Source organism: Halichoerus grypus, chromosome 13 (assembly GCF_964656455.1).
Source record: "Halichoerus grypus chromosome 13, mHalGry1.hap1.1, whole genome shotgun sequence".
In the NCBI taxonomy this organism is placed as follows: domain Eukaryota; kingdom Metazoa; phylum Chordata; class Mammalia; order Carnivora; family Phocidae; genus Halichoerus; species Halichoerus grypus.
Genome location: NC_135724.1, coordinates 48,396,660 through 48,417,625, shown reverse-complemented (window position 1 = coordinate 48,417,625; position 20,966 = coordinate 48,396,660). Strand labels below are relative to the sequence as shown.

The following is a 20,966-nucleotide window of genomic DNA, read 5'->3' as shown; positions in this document are numbered from 1 at the left end:
AGGTATTTGTTGTGGTCATGTGTTTTTGAAAATATTTTAATGGTAAAAATCGAGGCATTTTAATTTTGAACTTTCAAGGAAAGCTAAAAGTAAATGAGTATGACCTATCTGAAGATCAGTCTTTTAATTTTTGATGGGTGCTTTTGAAAGCAGTGTTTAGTGTGACTGTTAACTTAGCTATTCTTAACTTTTGCTGAGGGTATGTTCTGAATGAACATTTTTGCCTATTTTAGGTACTGAGCTATACTTGAAGTTTTCAAGCGTGATTTTTCTGGTTTCTTTTCTTCTTAGTCTGATCTCAAGTGTGTCCAGGATGCCAAAGGAGGTTCTTTCTACAGAGATCACTGCCCTGTGCTAGGTGAGTCAGCAGACTAGTGAAAATTACTAAATAGTGTGTCAGAGTTCATGGAATCAGAAAATGTTTAAATTGGGTTTTAAAAAAGTTATTTAAGGAGATACTTTTTGGGTTTTATTTTATTATTATTTTTTTGAAAATTATTTTCTCACTGGTCATCCATTTTATTTTATTTTTACTTATTTATTTTTAGATTTTTAAAAAAAATTTATTTGACAGAGAGAGAGACAGCGAGAGAGGGAACACAAGCAGGGGGAGTGGGAGAGGGAGAAGCAGGCTTCTGGCTGAGCAGGGAGCCCAATGCGGGGCTCAATCCCAGGACCCTGGCATCATGCCGAAAGCAGATGCTTAATGAGTGAGCCACCCAGGCACCCCTTATTTTGGTTTTTAAAGTATGTGTTCTTTTTTATTTATTTAGACTCTCAAAAAGTTGTCATGTCTTGAGAATTGATACACCATTTATATGTCATAATATATTTGAAACCTTTGTCTTTTAGTTATAAACATGTTGAAAAATTTTGTTAGACTTTCAGTATCTCTTACATATTGATGATAGATTCTGACAATTTAATGCTTATAAATTCCTTAGAATTTTTGTAAAATTGCCTTCTAAATACAAAAATAGAACATTAAGGTTATATAATAAATATAATTTTTCATGTGTCATTAAAATAAAAAAGAATAAGAAAAAATTATCTTCATATTATAGATTCTTTATTGCTGCCACAGTAAATATTTACCACATTCTTCTAATTGAGGCTTTAGTCTCTGAATGCTTACCTTTTCATATGAACTCTGTGTTCCTCTTTTTAAATAATTTTATTTCCCTTTTGGCCAAAAAGTGCTGTTTTCTTACAGCATACCCTTTTTTTTTTTTTTTTAAAGGAGAATGTAGAAGAAATACTTATATTTTTGACAAGATCATCCCTTTTTCTTGCTCTCAGAAACTTCCTTGTTTTGTGTCTTGCCTTCATAGGAAAAGTGTAGAATCAACATACATATTTTGGATCCATCATCATGGTGTTTTATGATCATGAATCCTTTGTCCCAGAACTAGCTTTGAAAATAATCTAGGGAATGGGCTTTTAAATATTTAAAAATGTTCCTTAAGAAAAAAATCACAAGGGCCATTTGGTAAAAAATAGTACTAAGTAGTTCAGAGAAGAAAATAATTTCAAGGTTCTCTTTCATATTCTCTAGCTAGTTATTGTGGCTGTAGTTAGTTATTGAGCCTCAATAACTGTGTAATTGTAGTGTAGTTATTGCAGGGTTAGTCAACAAGTCATCCAGGCAGAAAAATGAATATTTTCAAAACCCAGAACTTTGTACTTTGATAAAGGGTTGCATAGTCTAATAGATTCTGCTCTTGTTCAGTTGTTATAAATCATCACATTATTTCAATTTGTGAGTCTTGTGATTGTTTTCTTTCTTATTTTTGATGTTCTCTAGCTCCAGAATCTGGTACTTACAGTATATTCTCAAAACATTTTAAGATTAAGTTAAGATTAAAATATCTAGAGCTTGTTTTTATTTAAAAATAATGCAGTTGCCTGATGCTGTTGTGGTTTTCCTTTTCCTTTGTCAACTCCCTCTGTAATTACAGGTGAACAAAATGGCAACAGGAATCCTGGTGGATTGCAGATTGGTGACCTGGTAAATATAGATCTTGACCTAGAAATTGTACAGTCTTTGCAGCACGGTCATGGAGGATGGACTGATGGCATGTTTGAAACTTTAACTACAACTGGAACTGTTTGTGGCATTGATGAAGATCATGACATTGTAGTACAGTATCCAAGTGGCAATAGGTTGGTAATATTTCTTAATTTTTAGTAATGGCAAATAAAGTTAGTATATAGAGGAAAGAGCCTTCGAGAAAGCAAATAATGTGCTGTAATCAAATACTCCTTAAAGCTGGCTATTAGTAGATAAAAATCCAGAATATGTTGGTAAAGTGGAATGGAACAAATGAAAAGGAGTGTGTGTGGGTATGTATGTGAATTTATATGAATATATTTATGACACAATATTCTGTGTACTTTTTTTTTTTCCTGCTGGAGCAGAATACATTGTATCAGTATTAGATTAAATATAGCTGAAAAGTTCTTTGTTCACAATGGACTGTATCAGTTTACCCTGAATGAGAAGAATAAAATTGGAACGCTGGCCGGTGTCTCTAGAGAGTCATCTCTTGGTAACATAGCTTTTTCTTGCCACAGACGTGTGCATATACCAATCCTTTTTTTTTTTCTTTTTCTTTTAAAGATTTTATTTATTAGAGAGAGAGATCACAAGTGGGGGAATGTGGGGGCAGAGGGAGAGGGAGAAGCAGGCTCCCGGCCGAGCAGGGAGCCCGATGCGGGGCTCGATCCCAGAACCCTGGGATCATGACCTGAGCCGAAGGCAGACGCTTAACCGACTGAGCCACCCAGGCGCCCCAACATATACCAGTCCTTATTAGTAACATAGAATTGCATACATTTCCTCACTCTGTACCTTTGCACATACAATTTCCTCTATGTGCAATATCTTTTTCTCCTTCTTTGTCTGGATTAACTCCTCTGCATCCTATAAATACTGAGTTTATGTGTTTTAGGAACCTTCTCTCATATTCCACTCTCCCTGGTGTATGCATATGCTATTTTTCTGTTTAGGTCTCCTGTTATATATGAAAATGGTGATTTATTTTACCTCTAGGTTGCAAGTTTCTTGGAGCCTTTTATTTGTTTGCTCTTAAGGACTAAAATATATTCAATTTACTGATACGGTTGTATTTTAAAGAAAAAGCAGCTTTTTCTTTCTATTTTAAAGAAAAAGCTGCTTTTTCTTTCTATTTAAAGAAAAAGCAGTATTCAAAAAAAAAGACGATTGAATAATTGTCAAAGCTTTATTACTGACATATACATAAAGAAACTAAGTCGTTGAGGTTCTTTAGGGGAGGAATTATATATAGATAATGAGAACAATTAACATTAAGTTGTTTACCAGAGTGTAGAATTAGCTCTAACTGTGTTCAGATCTTAAGGATACATGTGATCATACCAAAAGATGGGGAGAAACATTTGCCAAATCCAACTCCCTTTCATGATAAAAACACTAAATAAAGTAGTAACAGAAAGGAACTTCTTCAGCCCGGTAAAGGGTGTCTATGAAAACCCACAGCTAACATCATACCCAGTTGGTGAGAGACTGAATGCTTTTCCCTTAAGAACAGGAGCAAAATAAAAATGTCTGCCCCCACTTTTATTCAACATTGTTCTAGAGGGTCTAGCCAGGACAATTAGGCAAGAAAAAGAAATAAAAGGAGGAAGTAAGAGAAAAGAAGGAGTTAAACCATCTTCATTCACAGGTGACATGATCTTGTATATAGAAAAACCTAAGGAATTCACAAAAAACTATTAGAACTAATAAGTGAGTTCAGCAAAGTTGCAGGATACAAGATCAATGTAGAAAAGTCAATTGTATTTTTGTAGACTAGCAATGAGCAATTTGAAAATGAAATTAAGAAAACAGTTTCATTTATAGTAGCATCACAAAAAAATATACTTAAGAATCGGTTTAGCCCAAGAAGTTCAAGACTTGGGGAGCCTGGGTGGCTCAGTTAGTAGAGCATGTGACTCTTGATCTTTTGGTGCTGAGTTCAAGCCACATATTGGATATAGAGACTTTTTTTTTTTTTTTAAGATTTTATTTATTTGAGAGAGAGAGAGCATGAGCCAGGTGAGAGGCAGAGGGAGAAGCAGACTCCCTGCTGACCAGGGAGCCTGATATGGAGCTCAATCCCGGGACTCTGGGATCATGACCGAGCCTTAAGGCAGATGCTTCACCAACTGAGCCACCCAGGTGCCCCTGTAGAGATTACTTAAAAAAAAAAAAAAGTGCAAGACTTGTACACTGCAAACTACAAAACATTGTCGAAGGAAATTGAGGAAGACCTAAATAAATGGAAAGACATCTCATGTTTATGGATCAGAAGATCTGATATTGTTCAGATGGTGTTTTAGTATCCTAGGGTTGCCATAACAAATTGCCACAGACTGGGTGGCTTAAACAACAGCACTTTATTCTTTCACAGTTTTGGAAGGCTATAAGTCCAAAGTCAAGGTGTTGGTGAGATTGGTTCCTTGTGGAGGCTCTGAGGGAGAATCTGTTCTATGCTTCTCCTAACTTCTGCTGGTTGTTGGCGATCCTTGGTGTTCCTTGGCTTACAGATGCATCAGTCATTTCTCTGCCTCTGTCTTCACATGACCTTCTCCTCTGTGACTCTGTGTGTCCCGGTGTCTTCACATGACCTCCTTTTTTTTTTTTTCTGGGTACAGATTTTATTTTCAAATGCATTCAAATCAGTCTCTGATTGGTCATCCTCAGCCAGTTGTAGAAAATCATTTGAGACTGAGAGCCACATAAACAATCCCCTAACTCCACTATTTTGTTTTGGTCAAGTCAATATTTGTAGCTTAACCATCCATGAGGAAAGAACCCTGAGAAAACATAGAAAGAAGTTAATTGAGCTCATGGGAATTCTAAAATCTTTTACATAGAAAATGACCAAAGCTGATTTCATATGACCTTCTTATGAGGACACCACTCATTGGATTTAGGGTCCATCCTAATCCAGCATGACTTCCTTTTAACTTGATTACATCTGCAAAGACCCTGTTTCTAAATATGGTCACATTCAGAGGTATTGGGGATTAGGATTTCAACATATCTTTTTGGAGGACATAATTCAGCATATAACATGGCAGTTTTCCCCAAACTAATCAAATTTAATGCAATCCATATCAAAACCCTAGTGCCTTTTTTACAGAAATTGGCAACCTAATTCTATAGTTCATGTGGAAATTCATGTGACCCAGAATAGCCAAAACAGTTTTAAAAAGAAAAAAAAAAAATTGGAGGACTCACACTTCCTAATTTCAGAATTTACGATAAAGCTACAGTATCAAGACAGTATATTACTGACATAAGATGGGCATGTATATTGATGGGACAGGGTTGAGAGTTTGAGAATAAGCCTTTGCATTTAAGGTCATTTGGTTTTTGACAAGGGTCCAACACAGTTCAGTGGGGAAAGAACAGTCTTTTTAATAAATGATGCTGACAATACATACAGGCATACCTTGCAGATATTGTAGGTTCGGTTCCAGACCACTGTAATAAGGCAAGTCAGATGAAGTTTTGGTTTCCCAGTGTGTATAAAAGTTATGTTTACACAATACTGTAGTCTATTAAATGTGCAATTATACTTTAAATACTTTATTGCTAAAACATGCTAACTATAATCTGAGCTTTCTGCGAGTTGTAATCTTTTGTTGCCCACATTAGTGTTGATGGCTGCTGGCTGATCAGGGTGGTGGTTGCTGAAGCTTGGGGTGGCTGTGGCAATTTCTCCCCCCCCCCTTTTTTTTTAAGATTATTTATTTATTTATTTATTTATTTTTTTGTCAGAGAGAGAACACACAAGCAGGGGGAGCAGCAGGCAGAGGGAGAAGCAGGCTCCCCACCAAGCAAGGAGCCTGATATGGTGCGGGACTCGATCACAGGACCCTGGTATCATGACCTGAGCCAAAGGCAGATGCTTAACTGACTGAGCCACCCAGGCGTCCCTTTGGTGATTTCTTAAGACAGAAATTAGAATGCACCTTTGCTGCATTGATTGACTCTTCCTTTCATGAATGGTTTCTCTGTGGCATGCAATGCTATTTGATAACATTTTACCCACAGTAGAACTTCTTTCACAATTGGAATTAGTCTTTTCAAAATCTGCCTCTGCTCTAGCAACCAAATTTATGTAATTTCTAAATCCTTTGTTGTCATTTCAACAATCTCCATAGCATCTTCACCAGGAGTAGATTCCTTCTCAAGAAGCCACTTTCCTTGCTCATCTATAAGAAACAACTCCTCATCCATTCAAGTTTGATCATGAGTTTGCAGCATTGCAGTTACATCTTTAGGCTCCATTCTAATGCTGGTTCTCTTGCTGTTTCCAGCACATCTGCAATGACTTCCTCCACTGAAATCCTCAGCCCCTCCATCCGTGAGGGTTCGAATCAACTTCCTCCACACTCCTGATACTATTGCTATTTTGACCTCTTCCCATGAATCATGAATGTTCTTAATGCCATCTAGAATGGCAAATCCTTTCCCAAAGGTTTTCAGTTTGCTGAATTCCATTGTAAGAATCACTATCTATGGTAGATACAGCCTTACAAAAATGTATTTTTACCTTATTTATTTATTTATTTACATGTTTTTTAAAGATTTTATTTATTTATCTGACAGAGAGCACAAGCAGGGGGAGAGGCAGAGGGAGAAGCAGGCTCCCCACTGAGCAGAGAGCCTGATGTGGGGCTCAGTCCGAGGACCCTGGGACCCCGACCTTAGCCAAAGGCAGTCACTTAACCAACTGAGCCACCCAGTCACCCCTATTTATTTATTTTTAAAGATTTATTTATTTTAGAGAGGGAGAGAGTGTAGGGTGAGGGGACACAGGGGCAGAGGGAGAGAGGGAATCCAAATAGACTCCCTGTGGCGGGGTGCCTGACTCGGGGCTCGATCTCACCACCCTGAATTCATGACCTGAGCTGAAATCAAGAGTCGGACACTTAACCAACTGAGCCACCCAGATGCTCCCAAAAATGTATTTTTAAATTAAAAGATTTGAAAGTCAAAATTATTCCTTGATCCATGGGCTGCGGAATGGATGTTGTATTAGGCACGAAAACAGTGGTTGTCTCATTGTACATCTCCATCAGAGCTCTTGGGTGACCATATGCACTGTCAATGCAATAATATTTCTAAAGGAATTTTTTTTTCTGAGCAGGTTTCATCAGTGGGCTTAAAATACTCAATCAGCCATGTTGTGAACAGATATGCAGTCATCCAGGCTTTGTTGTTCCTTTTATAGTGCATAGGCAGAGTAGATTTAGCAGAGCCCTAGGATTTTCAGAATGGTCAATGACATTGGCTTCAACTTAAAGTCACCAGCTGCAGTAGCCCTTAACAAGACAGTCAGCCTGTCCTTAAAAGCTTTGAAGCTGGGCATTGACTGCTCCTCTCTAGCTGTGAAAAGTCTGGATAGCATCTTCTTCCAATAGAAGGCTGTTTGTCTATATTGAAACACTGTTGTTTAGTGTAGCCACCTTCATTAATGATCTTAACCAAGATCTTCTGGATCACTGGCTGCAGCTTCTACGCAGTACCTGCAGCTTCACCTTGCACTTTGATGTCATGGAGACGGCTTCTTTCCTTAAACCTCATGAACTAACCTCTGCTAGCTCCAGACTTTTTTTCTGTAACTTCCTCATCTCAGCCTTTACAGAATTGAAGAGAATCAGGGCTTTGCTCAGGATTAGGCTTCAGCTTAAGGGAATGTTATGGCTGGTTTATTTTCTATCCAGATCACTCAAACTTTCTCCATCTCAGGAATAAGACTGTTTCACTTTCTTATCATTCATGTTTTCACTGGAGTAACACTTTTAATTTCCTTCAAGACCTTTTCCTTTGCATTCACAATTTGGCTAACTGGTAAAAGGGGCCTAGTTTTCAGCCTATATAAGCTTTTGACATGCCTTCCTCACTAAGGTGAATTATTTCTAGCTTTTGATTTAAAGTGAGAGATGTGTGACTCTTCCTTTCACCTGAACACTTAGAGGCCATTGTAGGGTAATTAATTGGCCTAATTTCAATATTGTTGCGTCTCAGGGAATAGGGAGGCTGGAGGAGAGGGAGAAAGATGGTAAAGATGGCAAACTTCTGGTCTTTGCAGCAGTCCAAACATACACATTTATAGATCAAGTTCTCTGTCTTACATGGGTGTGGCTCCCCAAGTCGATTGCAGTAATAATATCAAAGATCACTGATCACAACAAAAAGCAAACAAAAACAAAGATCACTGATCACAGATCATCATAACAAATATAATGTGTGAAAACTGTGAGAATTACCAAAATGTGATAGAGAGATAGGAAGTGAGCAAATGCTGTTGGAAAAATGGCATCAATAGCATTGCTCACCACGTGGTTGCCACAAACCTTCAATTTGTAAAAACGCTATATCTATGCAGCGCAATAAAATGAGGTATATTCATACGAACGTCTAATCATTATGTTGTACACCTTAAACTAATCTAATGTTATATGTCAGTTATACCTCTAATGAATAAATAAATAAAGCTGCAATGAAAAGAAAATGGTGCTGAGTCAGCTAGTTATCAACATGCAAAGAATAAAATTGGACCCCAGCTATACACCATATAGAAATATGAAGTAAAAGGGATGCCTGGGTGGCTCAGTCGGTTGAGTGTCTGCCTTTGGCTCGGGTCATGATCCCAGGGTCCTGGGATTGAGTCCCGCATCGGGCTCCCTGCTCCGCGGGGAGCCTGCTTCTCCCTCTGCCTCTGCCTCTCTCTCTCTCTGTCTCTCATGAATAAATAAATAAAATCTTTAAAAAAAAAAAAAGAAATATGAAGTAAAAAATGGACCACAGACCTAAATGTAAGAGCTAAAACTATAAAACTCTTAGAACAAAACATAAGTATAAATCTGTGTAACTTTGGATTAGACAGTGGTTTCTTACATGTGGCCCCCCAAAGCAGGAGATCCAAAGAAAAAGTGAATAAATTGGACATCATCAAATTTAAAAATTTTGTGTTTTGAAGGAAACTAACAAGTGAAAAGACAATGATGGAGTAGGAGAAAATATTTGCAAATCATATGTCTGATTTGGGACTTGTATCTAGAATATATAAAGAATTCTTATAATTCAACAATAAAAGACAACTAACCCATTTAAAAAATGGACAAAATATTTGAATAGACATTTTTCCAAAGAAAATACAGAGATGACCAATAAGTGCATTCTGCTAGTTTGCTAAGGCTGCTATAATAAAATACTACAGATTGAGTAGCTTAAACAACAGAAATTAATTTTCTTACCATTCTGGAGGCTAGAAGTTCAAGTTCAAAGTTCCGTCAGGGTTGGTTTCTGTTGAGACTACTTCCTGCCTTGTAGTTGGTTGCCTTCTCACTATGTCCTCACATGGCCTTTTTTCTGTGCATGCTGAGAGAAAGAGAGACATCTCCCACATCTCTTCCTCTTCTTATGAAGACATCAATCCTGGTGGATAAGTGCCCCACCTTTAGGACTTCATTTAATCTTAACATTTCCTTAAAGGCCCTAACTCCAAATACAGTCACAGTATGAGTTAGGAGTTGACACCCATGAAAATATGCCTCATGTTATTAGTTATTAGGGAAATGTAATTTAAAATCACAGTGAGATACCACTTCACATACTAGAATGGCTAAAATAAAAGAATATATAATTAAAGTATTGGTGAGGGTGTGGAGAAATTAGAACCAAATCCTCATACATTGATAGTAGGAATGTGAAGTGGTCTTGATGCTTTGGAAAACAGTTTGGTAGGTCCTCAAAATGTTAAATATAGAGTTAGCATATGACCCAGCGGGTCCACTCTTAGGTTTATACTCAAGAGAATTGAAAACATGTGTCCGCACAAAAACCTATGCTTGAATGTTTGTAGAAGCATTATTCATAACAGCCGAAATGTGGAAACAACCCACATGTCCATCAACTGATGAATGGATAAACAAAATATGATGTGTCCATATAATGGAATATTATTCAGCCGTAAAAAGGAATGGCATACTGATATATGCTGCAGCATAGATAAATCTTGAAATATTATGCTCAGTGAGGGACACCTGGGTGGCTCAGTCAGTAAAGCGTCTGCCTTTGGCTCGGGTCATGATCCCAGTGGGATCGAGACCCACATCAGGCTCCCTGCGCACTGGGGAGCCTGCTTCTCCCTCTGCCTCTTGCTCCCCCCTGCTTGTTCTCTATCTCTCTCTTTAGCAAATAAATAAACTCTTAAAAAAAAAAAGAAAAGAAATACTATGCTCAGTGAAAGAAGCCAGTCACAAAAGGTCATGTATTATGTGATTTATGTAAAATATCCAGAATAGGTAAATATGTAGAAACAAAGTATATTACTAGTTGTTAAGGGCTGGGCTGTGAGGGGTAAATGTGGATCGACAACTAATCGTTTTGGAGTATCTTTTTGTGGTGATGAAAATAAAATTTGATAGTACTTGGATGTATAAGGCTGTGTATATACTAAAACCACCGAGTTCAACACTTTAAATGAGTGAATTGTATGGTATATGAATTATATCTCAAAGCTGTTAATAAAAAGAGAAGGAAATAATCTTAAATTTACACAACTTAAGTTCAGATTAGCATGTAAACATTTAGGTTTACTTTTTACTGACATTTTGTGTTACCTTGTTTGGAAATGTTAAGATAAATTGGGATTATTACTTGCCAAATTCTTTCTTGGTCAAAATTCTTTCTCAGGCAGTAGTGTCAACAGTAACATGACATTTGAATTCTATAAAATAATCTTTTTTGTGCTCTTTTTTCAACAAAAATGTAATAAGTACTTGTCCTATATTAGCCCTGTGATTAGTGCTAGGATTACAAAGACAATTAAGATATGGTCCTCTGCTTTGAAGGGGTGTCGCTTTTAGTTTGGATAGACAAAACCAGAAATAACTGCATTAAAATGGTGTAAGTAATTATGGTAGATGAGTATTCAGGGTATTCTGAAGGTGCAAAAGAAGAGTGGTAATTTCAACAAGGCAAATTCAGAGGAAGCTTCAGAGAGATAATTACCTATGGAGTGAGTTTAAAAGACGGACTGCGTTTTCATCGAGAGGGCAGCACTGGACGCAGAGGTAACACCTTGAGGGAGTGCTGCCGTGCCCCAGCGCTGTCATAGGTCTCATCAGTTTTGGAGTATTAGGAGCAAGGTTAAAAAGCACTGTGATTGTAAGGCTGGAAGGAAATGTTTGCATATCTGATTTTTATTCTTAACTGGTCAGAGGCACTTCTTTCTCTTTGTGGTTGCTTTAGAAAGAAAAGTTTGCTTACATGGTTATAAGAACTTAGTAACAAGTTTTTATATGTTATGACCTCTCAGAGTCTTTTATATGGTGATGACCATTTGAATTAAGGGGAGGAGGGGAAAGTATGTTATATTGTAAAAGCTTGTTTGGGGAACCTTTTTTTCTACGGAGTGACATATAGGACTGGGAGAAATGTTGTGTTATATATTGTGGTACATCTATTTGATAGAATATTAAGTAGTCAATAAAATGGTAGTTATGAAGATGGTAGCAACATAGAAAAATGCTTGTGTGTAGCAAAGAAGAAATCAGAATCCAGATTTGTTTTGAGGCAATGATTATAATCATGTGAAATACCCATGTGTGACAAGTTAAAACTAGATACTATTTTTATCTGAGATTATTAATGGTATGGAGAAATGGTGCACTGTCTAGGGCAATTTGGCTCTATCAGAATTGTAAACAAATATATACTGTGATTAGGTAGCTTTTTAAGAATCACTAATGAAATTACTGACCTCATGTGCACTAAGATGTTCATGCAGAGATGTTCTTTATAATATTGTTTGTCATAGTGAAAATTTGAAAATACTTTAAATGACAGTAGGAGAATGGCTAACTGCATTAGTGTATAACCTTGCAATGGACTACTGTAGCCATTGAATTGAAATAAGTAGCTCTATGCCTGTCACACTGAAAAAGAGATCTATGTGTATATATATATAAAATCTCCTGTTTATGAAAAAGGAAACAACTCTCTGTCTACCTTATAAATATTAACGCACTAATAGAAGATCTCAAGGATGCACAATGGGGTATTTTTGTCCCAATTTCATTAGATTTTGTTGTTAACTGAAGTATAGTTGACACCACAATGAATATTAACAGTGTGGTTAGTAGTGGGATAGGAAATAGTGATCCAGGTGTGTTTGTGTGAAATAGAAATTTCACTTTATATGTTTCTGAAATGTTTTAATATTGAACAATGAGTGTATTTTATAATAATTTTTAAAACATGCAAGAGAAAACTAGGCAGAAGTATATCATATTAGTGTGGTGATTACAGATAAGTCTTTTCTTAAATTCCCATAATACAATTATAAAAAGAAATACGTATCATTCAGGATATCATTGCAAAGTATTGCTTTACTCTGTTGATGTGTTACAAGACTTTTTCTCCTTCAGTGTTTAACTAAGAATGTTGTATTAAAATTAAGTAAACTTACCTAACATTTTGAGTTTTGGCTTGATTTTTAGGTGGACCTTCAATCCTGCTGTTCTCACTAAAGCAAACATTGTCCGAAGTGGGGATGCTGCTCAGGGTGCAGAAGGAGGTACCTCACAGTTTCAAGTGGGTGATCTTGTACAAGTTTGTTATGATCTGGAAAGAATCAAACTTCTACAGAGAGGACATGGAGAATGGGCTGAAGCTATGCTCCCAGTAAGTATATCTAAAATAGTTTCAGACCAGGAATAATAAAATAGTTTTAGACTAGGAATTATATTATGCTCATGTAGTTTTAAAAAATACTTCAATTTTGGAAACTAAATTAGAATAATCCTTTGAGAATTGTACTCTTCATTGGCAGCTAGGCATACTTCATGCCTTTTATTTTCTAATTTATTCCAGTGAAATTAGCCCAGGATGGTCCAAATATGGCTACAGGTAATACTTTTTGAAAGAGTTGTTAGTAGAGAATGTCATGAAGGTGGAAGGCAACAGAGACTTTCCTGATACTTAACCCCAGAGTGAGAGAGATGTGCTCATCTAGTTACTAGCCATGCTGGACCATTGCTGCTTTTCTCACTTGGGGGCCTGCCTCTCTAAAACTTAAGAGTGTGAAAGAACAGCTCTGAATGTGTGCCTTCTGAGGTGGCTTTGCTCCCAAAGAGTTACGGTTTAGTTTTTAATTTGTTCATTTAATACATTTTTCACCAAATGTTCAGCAACAACAGAAAAGTTTGTTTGTTCTGCCCTCTTTGCATTCATCCTCTTTCTCCATCTATACATCGCTCTTTCCTTCTGTCCCTTCCTCCTGTACTACCCGTTCTGTCCTCCCTTCCCCCCCATACTGTCCTGCTGCCCCCTGTGCTTCCTTGCCCTATATTCCATTTCCTTCCTCTCCTCTTCCTTGCTATGTCCTCCTATTTAGCCCTCCACTTTGCTACCCCTGCTCCTGTCTTCATCCAGTCACCTAACTTGTCCTCTCCTGTCCCCCCCAGTACCATCCCATTCAGTGCCTCCTTCCTCTACCAAGTACCTCCCCTCCCATCCCTCTTCATGTCTCATCCCTCCACCCCCCCCTTGCTGTGTTGTCTAGTGCCTGTCCTGGCTAGCACCTCCTCTTCCTGTCTAGCGCCATCTCCTGTCTCATCTAGCCCTCTGTCCCCTCCCTTCCTTCATGTTGTGCTGTCCCTCCATCAGTCCATCCTTCCTTCCTGCTTTAATCCTTCTGCAGATATTGTAGCACAAACAATGTGCCTATTAGGCTTCAAGGATATAATAGTGAACGAAACATAAATCAATTGTTATGGTGCTTTCATTCGAAGACATTTCATAGTTTGCAGATGCTGCTGACATTTTTTATTGCTTTAGTTAGATAGTGACTAAGTGATAGTTGTGTATGTTTTGTAGGAGCTGTATTTTAGAATCTTTATTTTTGTCCAAAAAATTAAGTTGTATATGATCTCTCTTTGTTTTGTTTGCTTTTGATATTAAAGTTAGTTAAAAAAATGTATTGATTGTCTTTAAGCCTCACTGTAGTGTGGTGTTACTTAAATGTAATTTTTTGACATGCTTTTATAGGAGCTATGTATACTATTTTAAGATTTTTTAGCGTCAAGATGTTTTTTGTTTTTCCCCTTAGCGATGACACCTTATATGTAGCAGCTTATGTCTTTGGAGTGCCCAATTATTCTAAGCACTGTGCTAAATGATGAATATATACATACGTGCGCACACACATACGTGTATACACACATAGATATATCCACAGACTTTATTTGTCCTAGGAATATTATAAGCAGGTGGTGGTATGACATCCTTATTTAATTTAATTTATTTATTTATTTTTGGATTTTATTTATTTATTTGAGAGAGAGAGAATGAGAGCGAGAGTGAGAGAGAGCACAAGTGGGGGAGGATCAGAGGGAGAAGCAGACTCCCCGCTGAGCAGGGAGCCCGATGCGGGACTCAATCCCGGGACTCCAGGATCATGACCTGAGCTGAAGGCAATCGCTTAACCAACTGAGCCACCCAGGCGCCCCTTATTTTAAAGATGAGGAAATCAGAGCTAAGATTCTGAACTGGAGTTTGAACCTAAATCTGTTTACTTCAAAGCCTAAGTTCTCTTTCTCCCATAGTAAGCTGCTATATAAGCAAAACCTGTAGATTATATCTAGAGGGGAATTCTGGGATTCCAGTGGTGGTGGTGTAGGATTTTAATCTTCCCAAATCATCTTGATAAAAATAGTCAACAACTAGATGAGCATAACCAAAAAAAAAGAAAAGCCACAAACATCTATATCAAAACCAGGTTACAGAGTAACCTATTGAACCCTAAAATATGAATTAGTAGTGAGAAAATACTGATAGCTACTAAGTCTGCATCTGTCTTTCTGGCAGCAGAGAGAATTAATGGGCATCGGATGGACCTGAGAACAGGGGAACTCCAACATAGTTAACAAGTATTCATTGGCTAGTCTAGTAGATTAATGTGGAAACAATAGCTAACCCTGGGAGGGCTCTTGCAGACTCCATTTTGGGGTGAGGGTAATAGGTCCACGCTAAAGGTTGAAGGAGTTGGAGCAGCCTGGGTCTATAAACTCTCAAAACTAACCAGCCATAGCTCCCTTCCTGGGCAGAGCCCTCCTATTAAGGAAAAAGTGCTGGGAATAGAAGCCACATTGATTACGATAGAGACAGTAGGTGCAAAGGAAAGATAAAAGTTGGAAGGGATCATAATCGGGACCCCATACATAGTTATTATTGAAAAATGACAAGGAATAACATAGCTTCTCTATAGACAAATGAAAGTACACTAGAAAGATATGCACAGAAAACTAAAATCTAATGATTCAGAATGAGCCAACAAATTAAAATGATAAAAGATGAAAGAAGAAAATGGATCATAATTAGAAATGAGGTAATAGAATTTAGGAAAGAATTGAAAAGGAGGATAATTTCTGAAAAGAAGAGTAAGCTTGATGCAACACAGATCAAATAAATATGACAGATAATGCCTTAAGAGAAACAGAAGGTAAAAAGAAGAAAAAATTTTAAAATAAAAAATAAAAAGTATTTCAGGAAAGTGACAAAGACAGAGTATCTAATAGACGTGTATTAGGAGTCCTTGCAAAAAAGGAAAAACAAAAACCAAAGCATGGAATATAACAACTGCTAAAATTTATAATTCCAGACAAAATGTCCCCAAATTAAACGATTTAAAGCTAAATATTAAAAGGACATATTGCATACCTGGGAAAATTGAGACCACCAAACACTGAGCATAACCTGGTAAAATAACAGAATCTTCAAGAAAAGGAAAAAAATTCTTTGGGTATCTAGGGGAAAAGGTCAAGTTTTATTTATAAAGGAAAGAAAATCTGATCTCAATGCTTTATGATCTCAATGAAATAACATTTAATAACATTTAACTGACTTTCAAGTATAAAGGCTACAAATTGCTGTGAACATGTAAGAATTCAGAGAATCTTGTTCCCATTAGCCTTTTCTGATTAATCTATTAGAAAATGGGTCTCAGACAACCAAGATGACTGGAGAGATACCAACTGAAGGGCTGATAGTGGACATTAAATATGTATTTGTTGAACTAAGATTAAAGGATAGTTAAAGGAAGGGGTAGAATCTATGTAATGGTTATATGCTCTATCATCACAGATAAAGTACAACTATCAAAAAATGGGATGGGAATGGAGGGAGCATATGGAAAGTTTAGTAAGCTGTTTGATTGCCTTTTAATTATTAACTGGAATGGAATACTATTATTTTAAATCAAAATATGAGGGAGAAAGAAGGTAAGGGTAAGAACATGAGTGACTCATTTCAGTGTTGTACATACTGGGGAACCAGTTGACTCACACACTCTGGCTCTTTTTTTTAAAGAGGGAATTAGGTTTTGTATATATAAATTATATATTAGTAGTACTGTAAATATAACTATTAGGACGATGCAGAGTTTATGTGAAAAAAGCAAACAGTGGAGGGATTAACCATTAAGTTAAAAAAACAGGTTTCATATCTAAAAAAAGAATGTGGTATAGGGGACAAAGGTAGAAGGGAGACGTCTTTGAATATGTCTTGTTTTATAGATTTGATTTGAAACCACATATATATTTTATACAATTATAAAGCAAAATTAAATTCCTAAAAGTGGAAAATAAAATGAACAAACCTAAATGTGTATCTTCTTGGCATAACCATACAGAGGGAAAAGTACAAGTGATTTTTAAACATAGTAATTTGTCTTTGTATCTTTTTAGGAAGAATATACCCTAAAGAACTGCATGTAGAAAGCAATATTTTAACAGTTTTCAAGTTTTCAGAGATCTTGTTGTTTGTGGTAGTGTTAATGTTACTATCCTGAGATTGTTGTGTGATATCACAAGAAACCAAATGAGTACTTATATGGTAATTCTGATTCTGTTATCCCCAGTGACCTTGAGAACCAGAATGATCAGGGTGGGAAACAGATATGGATGTAACATAAAAGGCTGAGTAAAAACCCTATAGTCTTGAATTTGCATTGGAAGAGGGTTTTTACTTATGATTTATTTTATCTTCAAGACAAAACACCCTCCTACCAGTATTTCCTAGCTCTGTCCATGAAAAGACTTAGAAACAATAATTCTAGTAACAATAACCAAACTTGTGCCCAGATTATAGTCTTGAAATAGCCTTTCTCTCTGTAAGGAACCAGTCTTTGGAGGAATGGCTAATTCTAGCTCTTGTCAGGAAGGGAACAAGATGAGCCTCATAACAGATGGTAAGGAAGCTATCAGAGGTTTCTAGGTCATGTTAAAAGGATCCAGCAGCCAACTTGGAGTGTTTCTTATCAAATACAGAGACAGATGAACTATTTAAATTATACCAATTAACAAAGTTCAGATTGTAAGAAACTTCATAGGGCAAATAACCCTGTTTCTTCAACAAATAACTGGCAAAGAAAAATATATGTATAGACTTTGTTTGGAACTTGATTTAAGCAGACTGAAAAATTTTATCATTTATGAGGCAATTCGAAATTTGAACACTGGTATTTTATGATATTACAGAGTTAATTGATAATTTGGGGAGGGTTGTTAGTAGTATTGTAGTTTTGTTTTTTAAAAAAAGTTTACATGATTAATAATACAGGAGGAGAAAATAGGTAGGGGAAAACAAGATTGGCCATGAGCTGAAAATTGTTAAAAATAGTTGATGGGTACATGGGAATTCAAAATACTGTTGTCTACTTCTGTATGTTTGAGACTTTCCATAATTAAACAGTTAAGGGGGAAAAAAACAAAGAATGCAGCCTCATAGAGTTTGAGATGATGGAAAATTCCAAGAGAAAATGTCTAATTAGAAGTTAAAATTGATGTGTGTTAGAGGGCAGGGAGAGGGATAAATAGGGCAAGAGAAGTATATTTTGGAGTTTTGGAAATAAGGTGATAATTGTCAAAGTGGATTAAGCTTTTAAGGAAGAAGAGAAAAAAACGAATAAAATTTGGGGGAGAATGGATTTAGGGATCTGAAAAAGGACAAGGAGCCAGTGAGTGGAGAAAGAGAAGGAACAGGCAGAAAGGTTAGACTGTCATCCAGAAATTAAGGGAATAGTTTCAAGTAGTTGGGGTCAAATGTTGTGGAGAAGGCAAAAGATAAAACACTGAAGGACAGTCTACTCTGTTAGGAAGTAGTCAGGTATTATCACTATTCTTCACCAATTTTCTAGTGGTGTAATTTGCTATTCTGTTGTGCTTAAGAGAATGGGTTTTGGACTGGAGTTTGAAATGGGGCTAATAATAGCGCTTTACTTTCAGGGTTATATGTATTAGGTGAGTTAATTTGTATAAAGCTCTTAGAACAGTATCTGCCACATGGTAAGAGTTGCTGCTGATTGTGTTCTGAACCCAATTGCCCTTCTTTTCCTATATATATATATTTTTTTTTTTTTAGGTTTATTTATTTATTTTAGAGAGAGAGTGCATGGGGAGGAGGGGCAGAGGGTAAAAGAGAATCTCAGGCAGACTCCCCACTGAGCACAGAGCCCCAGGTGGGGCTCCATCCCCCAACCCCGAAATCATGACCTGAGTCGAAATCAAGTTGGATGCTTAACCAACTGAGCTACCCAGGCGTCCCCTTTTCCCGTATATTTCATAAGCATGTTGTTTTCTACATACTTCTATCTTGGAATGAATACTGATTCCCTTTTTGGTTTAAGTATAGTTTATTTTAGAAATCAGATTTTATTTTTTTAGGCTAGATTGATGAATTTTGGACTTTTTTATTTATAAATTCTCAAGATGTAAGATAGGGTTATGGGGTTAAAAGGTTGGATATCAAAAAGCAAAATTTTGTGAATTCTTATGAATGATAGACTGTCATGATTTATTTTTGATTTTATATTCTTGTGGAAGTTTTGTTTATTAAAATGTTTTTTTTTTTTTTTTCATTTTTTTAGTGGACAGCAAAGCAAGGTTTATTGAACAATAGTACAAAGCTCCCGAAGAGGGAGGGGACCCAAGACAGTTGCCCTAATAAAATGTTTTTTAAAGATACTCTTTAAAGTTTGTAACTAACAAATAACCCACTTGAATATGTTGTCCTTTAACAGTTTTTTCATTAGGAACAAAAGAAAATTAGTACTTTAAACATGTGAGAACTAATGATTGATTTTTCGTTTATGGTATGTACTTTAGACTTGGGAACATGAACTTTTTTTTTTTTTGAAAGACTTTAGGTAAAGTTGGCCGAGTACAACAGATTTATTCAGACAGTGATTTAAAGGTGGAAGTTTGCGGAACATCTTGGACGTATAATCCAGCAGCAGTTTCCAAGGTGGCGTCTGCGGGATCAGCCATTAGCAATGCATCTGGTGGTATGTTTGTATTGTTGTGTCTTTAAAAGTAATATGGTTTACATTAGAACCTTTGCTAATTCCTCGATTCTCTTGTACAGCTAATGTTGTATGTGTTCATAGTTTTCTCCCAGATCACATGACCTCATTTGAATGTTGACTAACTTCTATACTTTCTCTAAAGGTTTTTTTATTTTTGTTCCGACTGAGGTATACCCTGGAAAATTTCCTTAAATAGGTGCTTTTTCTTGGGTATTATATCAAGGGCTTTTCCACATCAAATCTGAGAAAACTGAAATTCGTCATTGTATTCTTTAGTCTGAACTTTTGTTTTCTGCCAAGAAACATCACTTTCTTAGCCTACTTTATTCTCTTTTTATTTTCAACATTGTTGCTAGCAGATGGCTTTCTTCCTGGATATTTTTACATATCAGCCATATTTTTTCTATTTATTTTATTTTTATCTTTTTTAAAGATTTTATTTATTTATTTGTCAGAGAGAGAGAGAGCACAAGCAGGGGGAGTGGCAGGCAGAGGGAGAAGCAGGCTTCCTGGTGAGCGAGGAGCCTGATGCAGGACTCGATCCCAGGACCCTGGGATCATGACCTCAGCTGAAGGCAGATGCTTAACTGACTGAGACACCCAGGTGTCCTCTTACTATTTAATAAGGGTTATTATACATGTAGAAATGTGTAATAATAAGTAGAAAATCGTTTTGAAATGTGAGTAAGTAGAAAATAAGTAGGAAATGTGAATAAGCTGGATGCTTGGGTAGACTCGTGCCAAAGTCTTTCCTTCCTTGTGCTCCAGCTTTGCATACATAGCCTCAATTCATTCTAGAACAAATTGCAAGTTATTATGTATTGTCATTCAGAAAAGAAGGTAGAGCCATAACTAAATTTTAAGAACGTAAAGGAAAACATTGGGTGATCTCCACAGTTTTATTTTATACTGCTTTCTACTTTCTCTGCTGCTTTCTCTTCTTTCCTGATGTAATTTGCTAGTGTACTTAAAATTTAAGTCAGGTGGTGTTTAAATTTTTACCTTGTAGTTAGATGGCATCACAGCAGGCTGACTACCTACAAATTCAAAGAATGAGAATATCCTACTCAAATAATTTGGACTTGGTGTTGGCCCTCTGCCTCACTTTGTGATTGCTTTGCTTTCCACTAAGTAGAGCTGAGAGTTAAGGAATAGAACTGGGTAGTTTCTCTACTGATTAATGCTACTTAGGAAAAAAAATCTTATGAAAGAGTCTATGTAAATACATCTCTAGTTCTTTTTTTTTTTTAGTCAGTACCAATCACGTGGCACCTGTTGAAGTATGTTAACACTTAGATGTCCATTTTCAACTGAAAATTGGTTTGTCACTAAAACATTTCCCCAAATATTATAGAGATTACATTGCTTTTAAATCATAATCATTGATTTGTTGATTTATTCTAAGGTCTGTAGCATAGAGCTCCAAGTTGTGGTATGCTTAAAACCTGAAAGGAAGTTTGTATTGTTATGATACTCCCACTGTAGTGTGTTCATTTGTGATTATCTTTGGTATGACTTCTAAATCTTGAATTGTTATTTATATGTAACTCTCTACTTTTT

The 20,966-nt window shown here is 36.4% G+C and overlaps 1 protein-coding gene across 2 annotated transcripts in view; it reads left to right on the top strand.

Moving 5' to 3' along the window:
• MIB1 (MIB E3 ubiquitin protein ligase 1) overlaps window positions 1–20,966 on the top strand; it is a 138,127-nt gene that overhangs the window by 34,756 nt on the left and 82,405 nt on the right. For both annotated transcript variants that reach the window (XR_013443364.1, XM_036079255.2), the window contains exons 5-8: window positions 292–358; window positions 1,959–2,163; window positions 12,544–12,727; window positions 19,241–19,385. Coding sequence is in view for 1 of the 2 variants with exons in the window: in XM_036079255.2 (XP_035935148.2) it covers window positions 292–358; window positions 1,959–2,163; window positions 12,544–12,727; window positions 19,241–19,385 (601 nt within the window). In the remaining variant the exon portion in view is untranslated. The remainder of the gene's footprint in view (window positions 1–291; window positions 359–1,958; window positions 2,164–12,543; window positions 12,728–19,240; window positions 19,386–20,966) is intronic.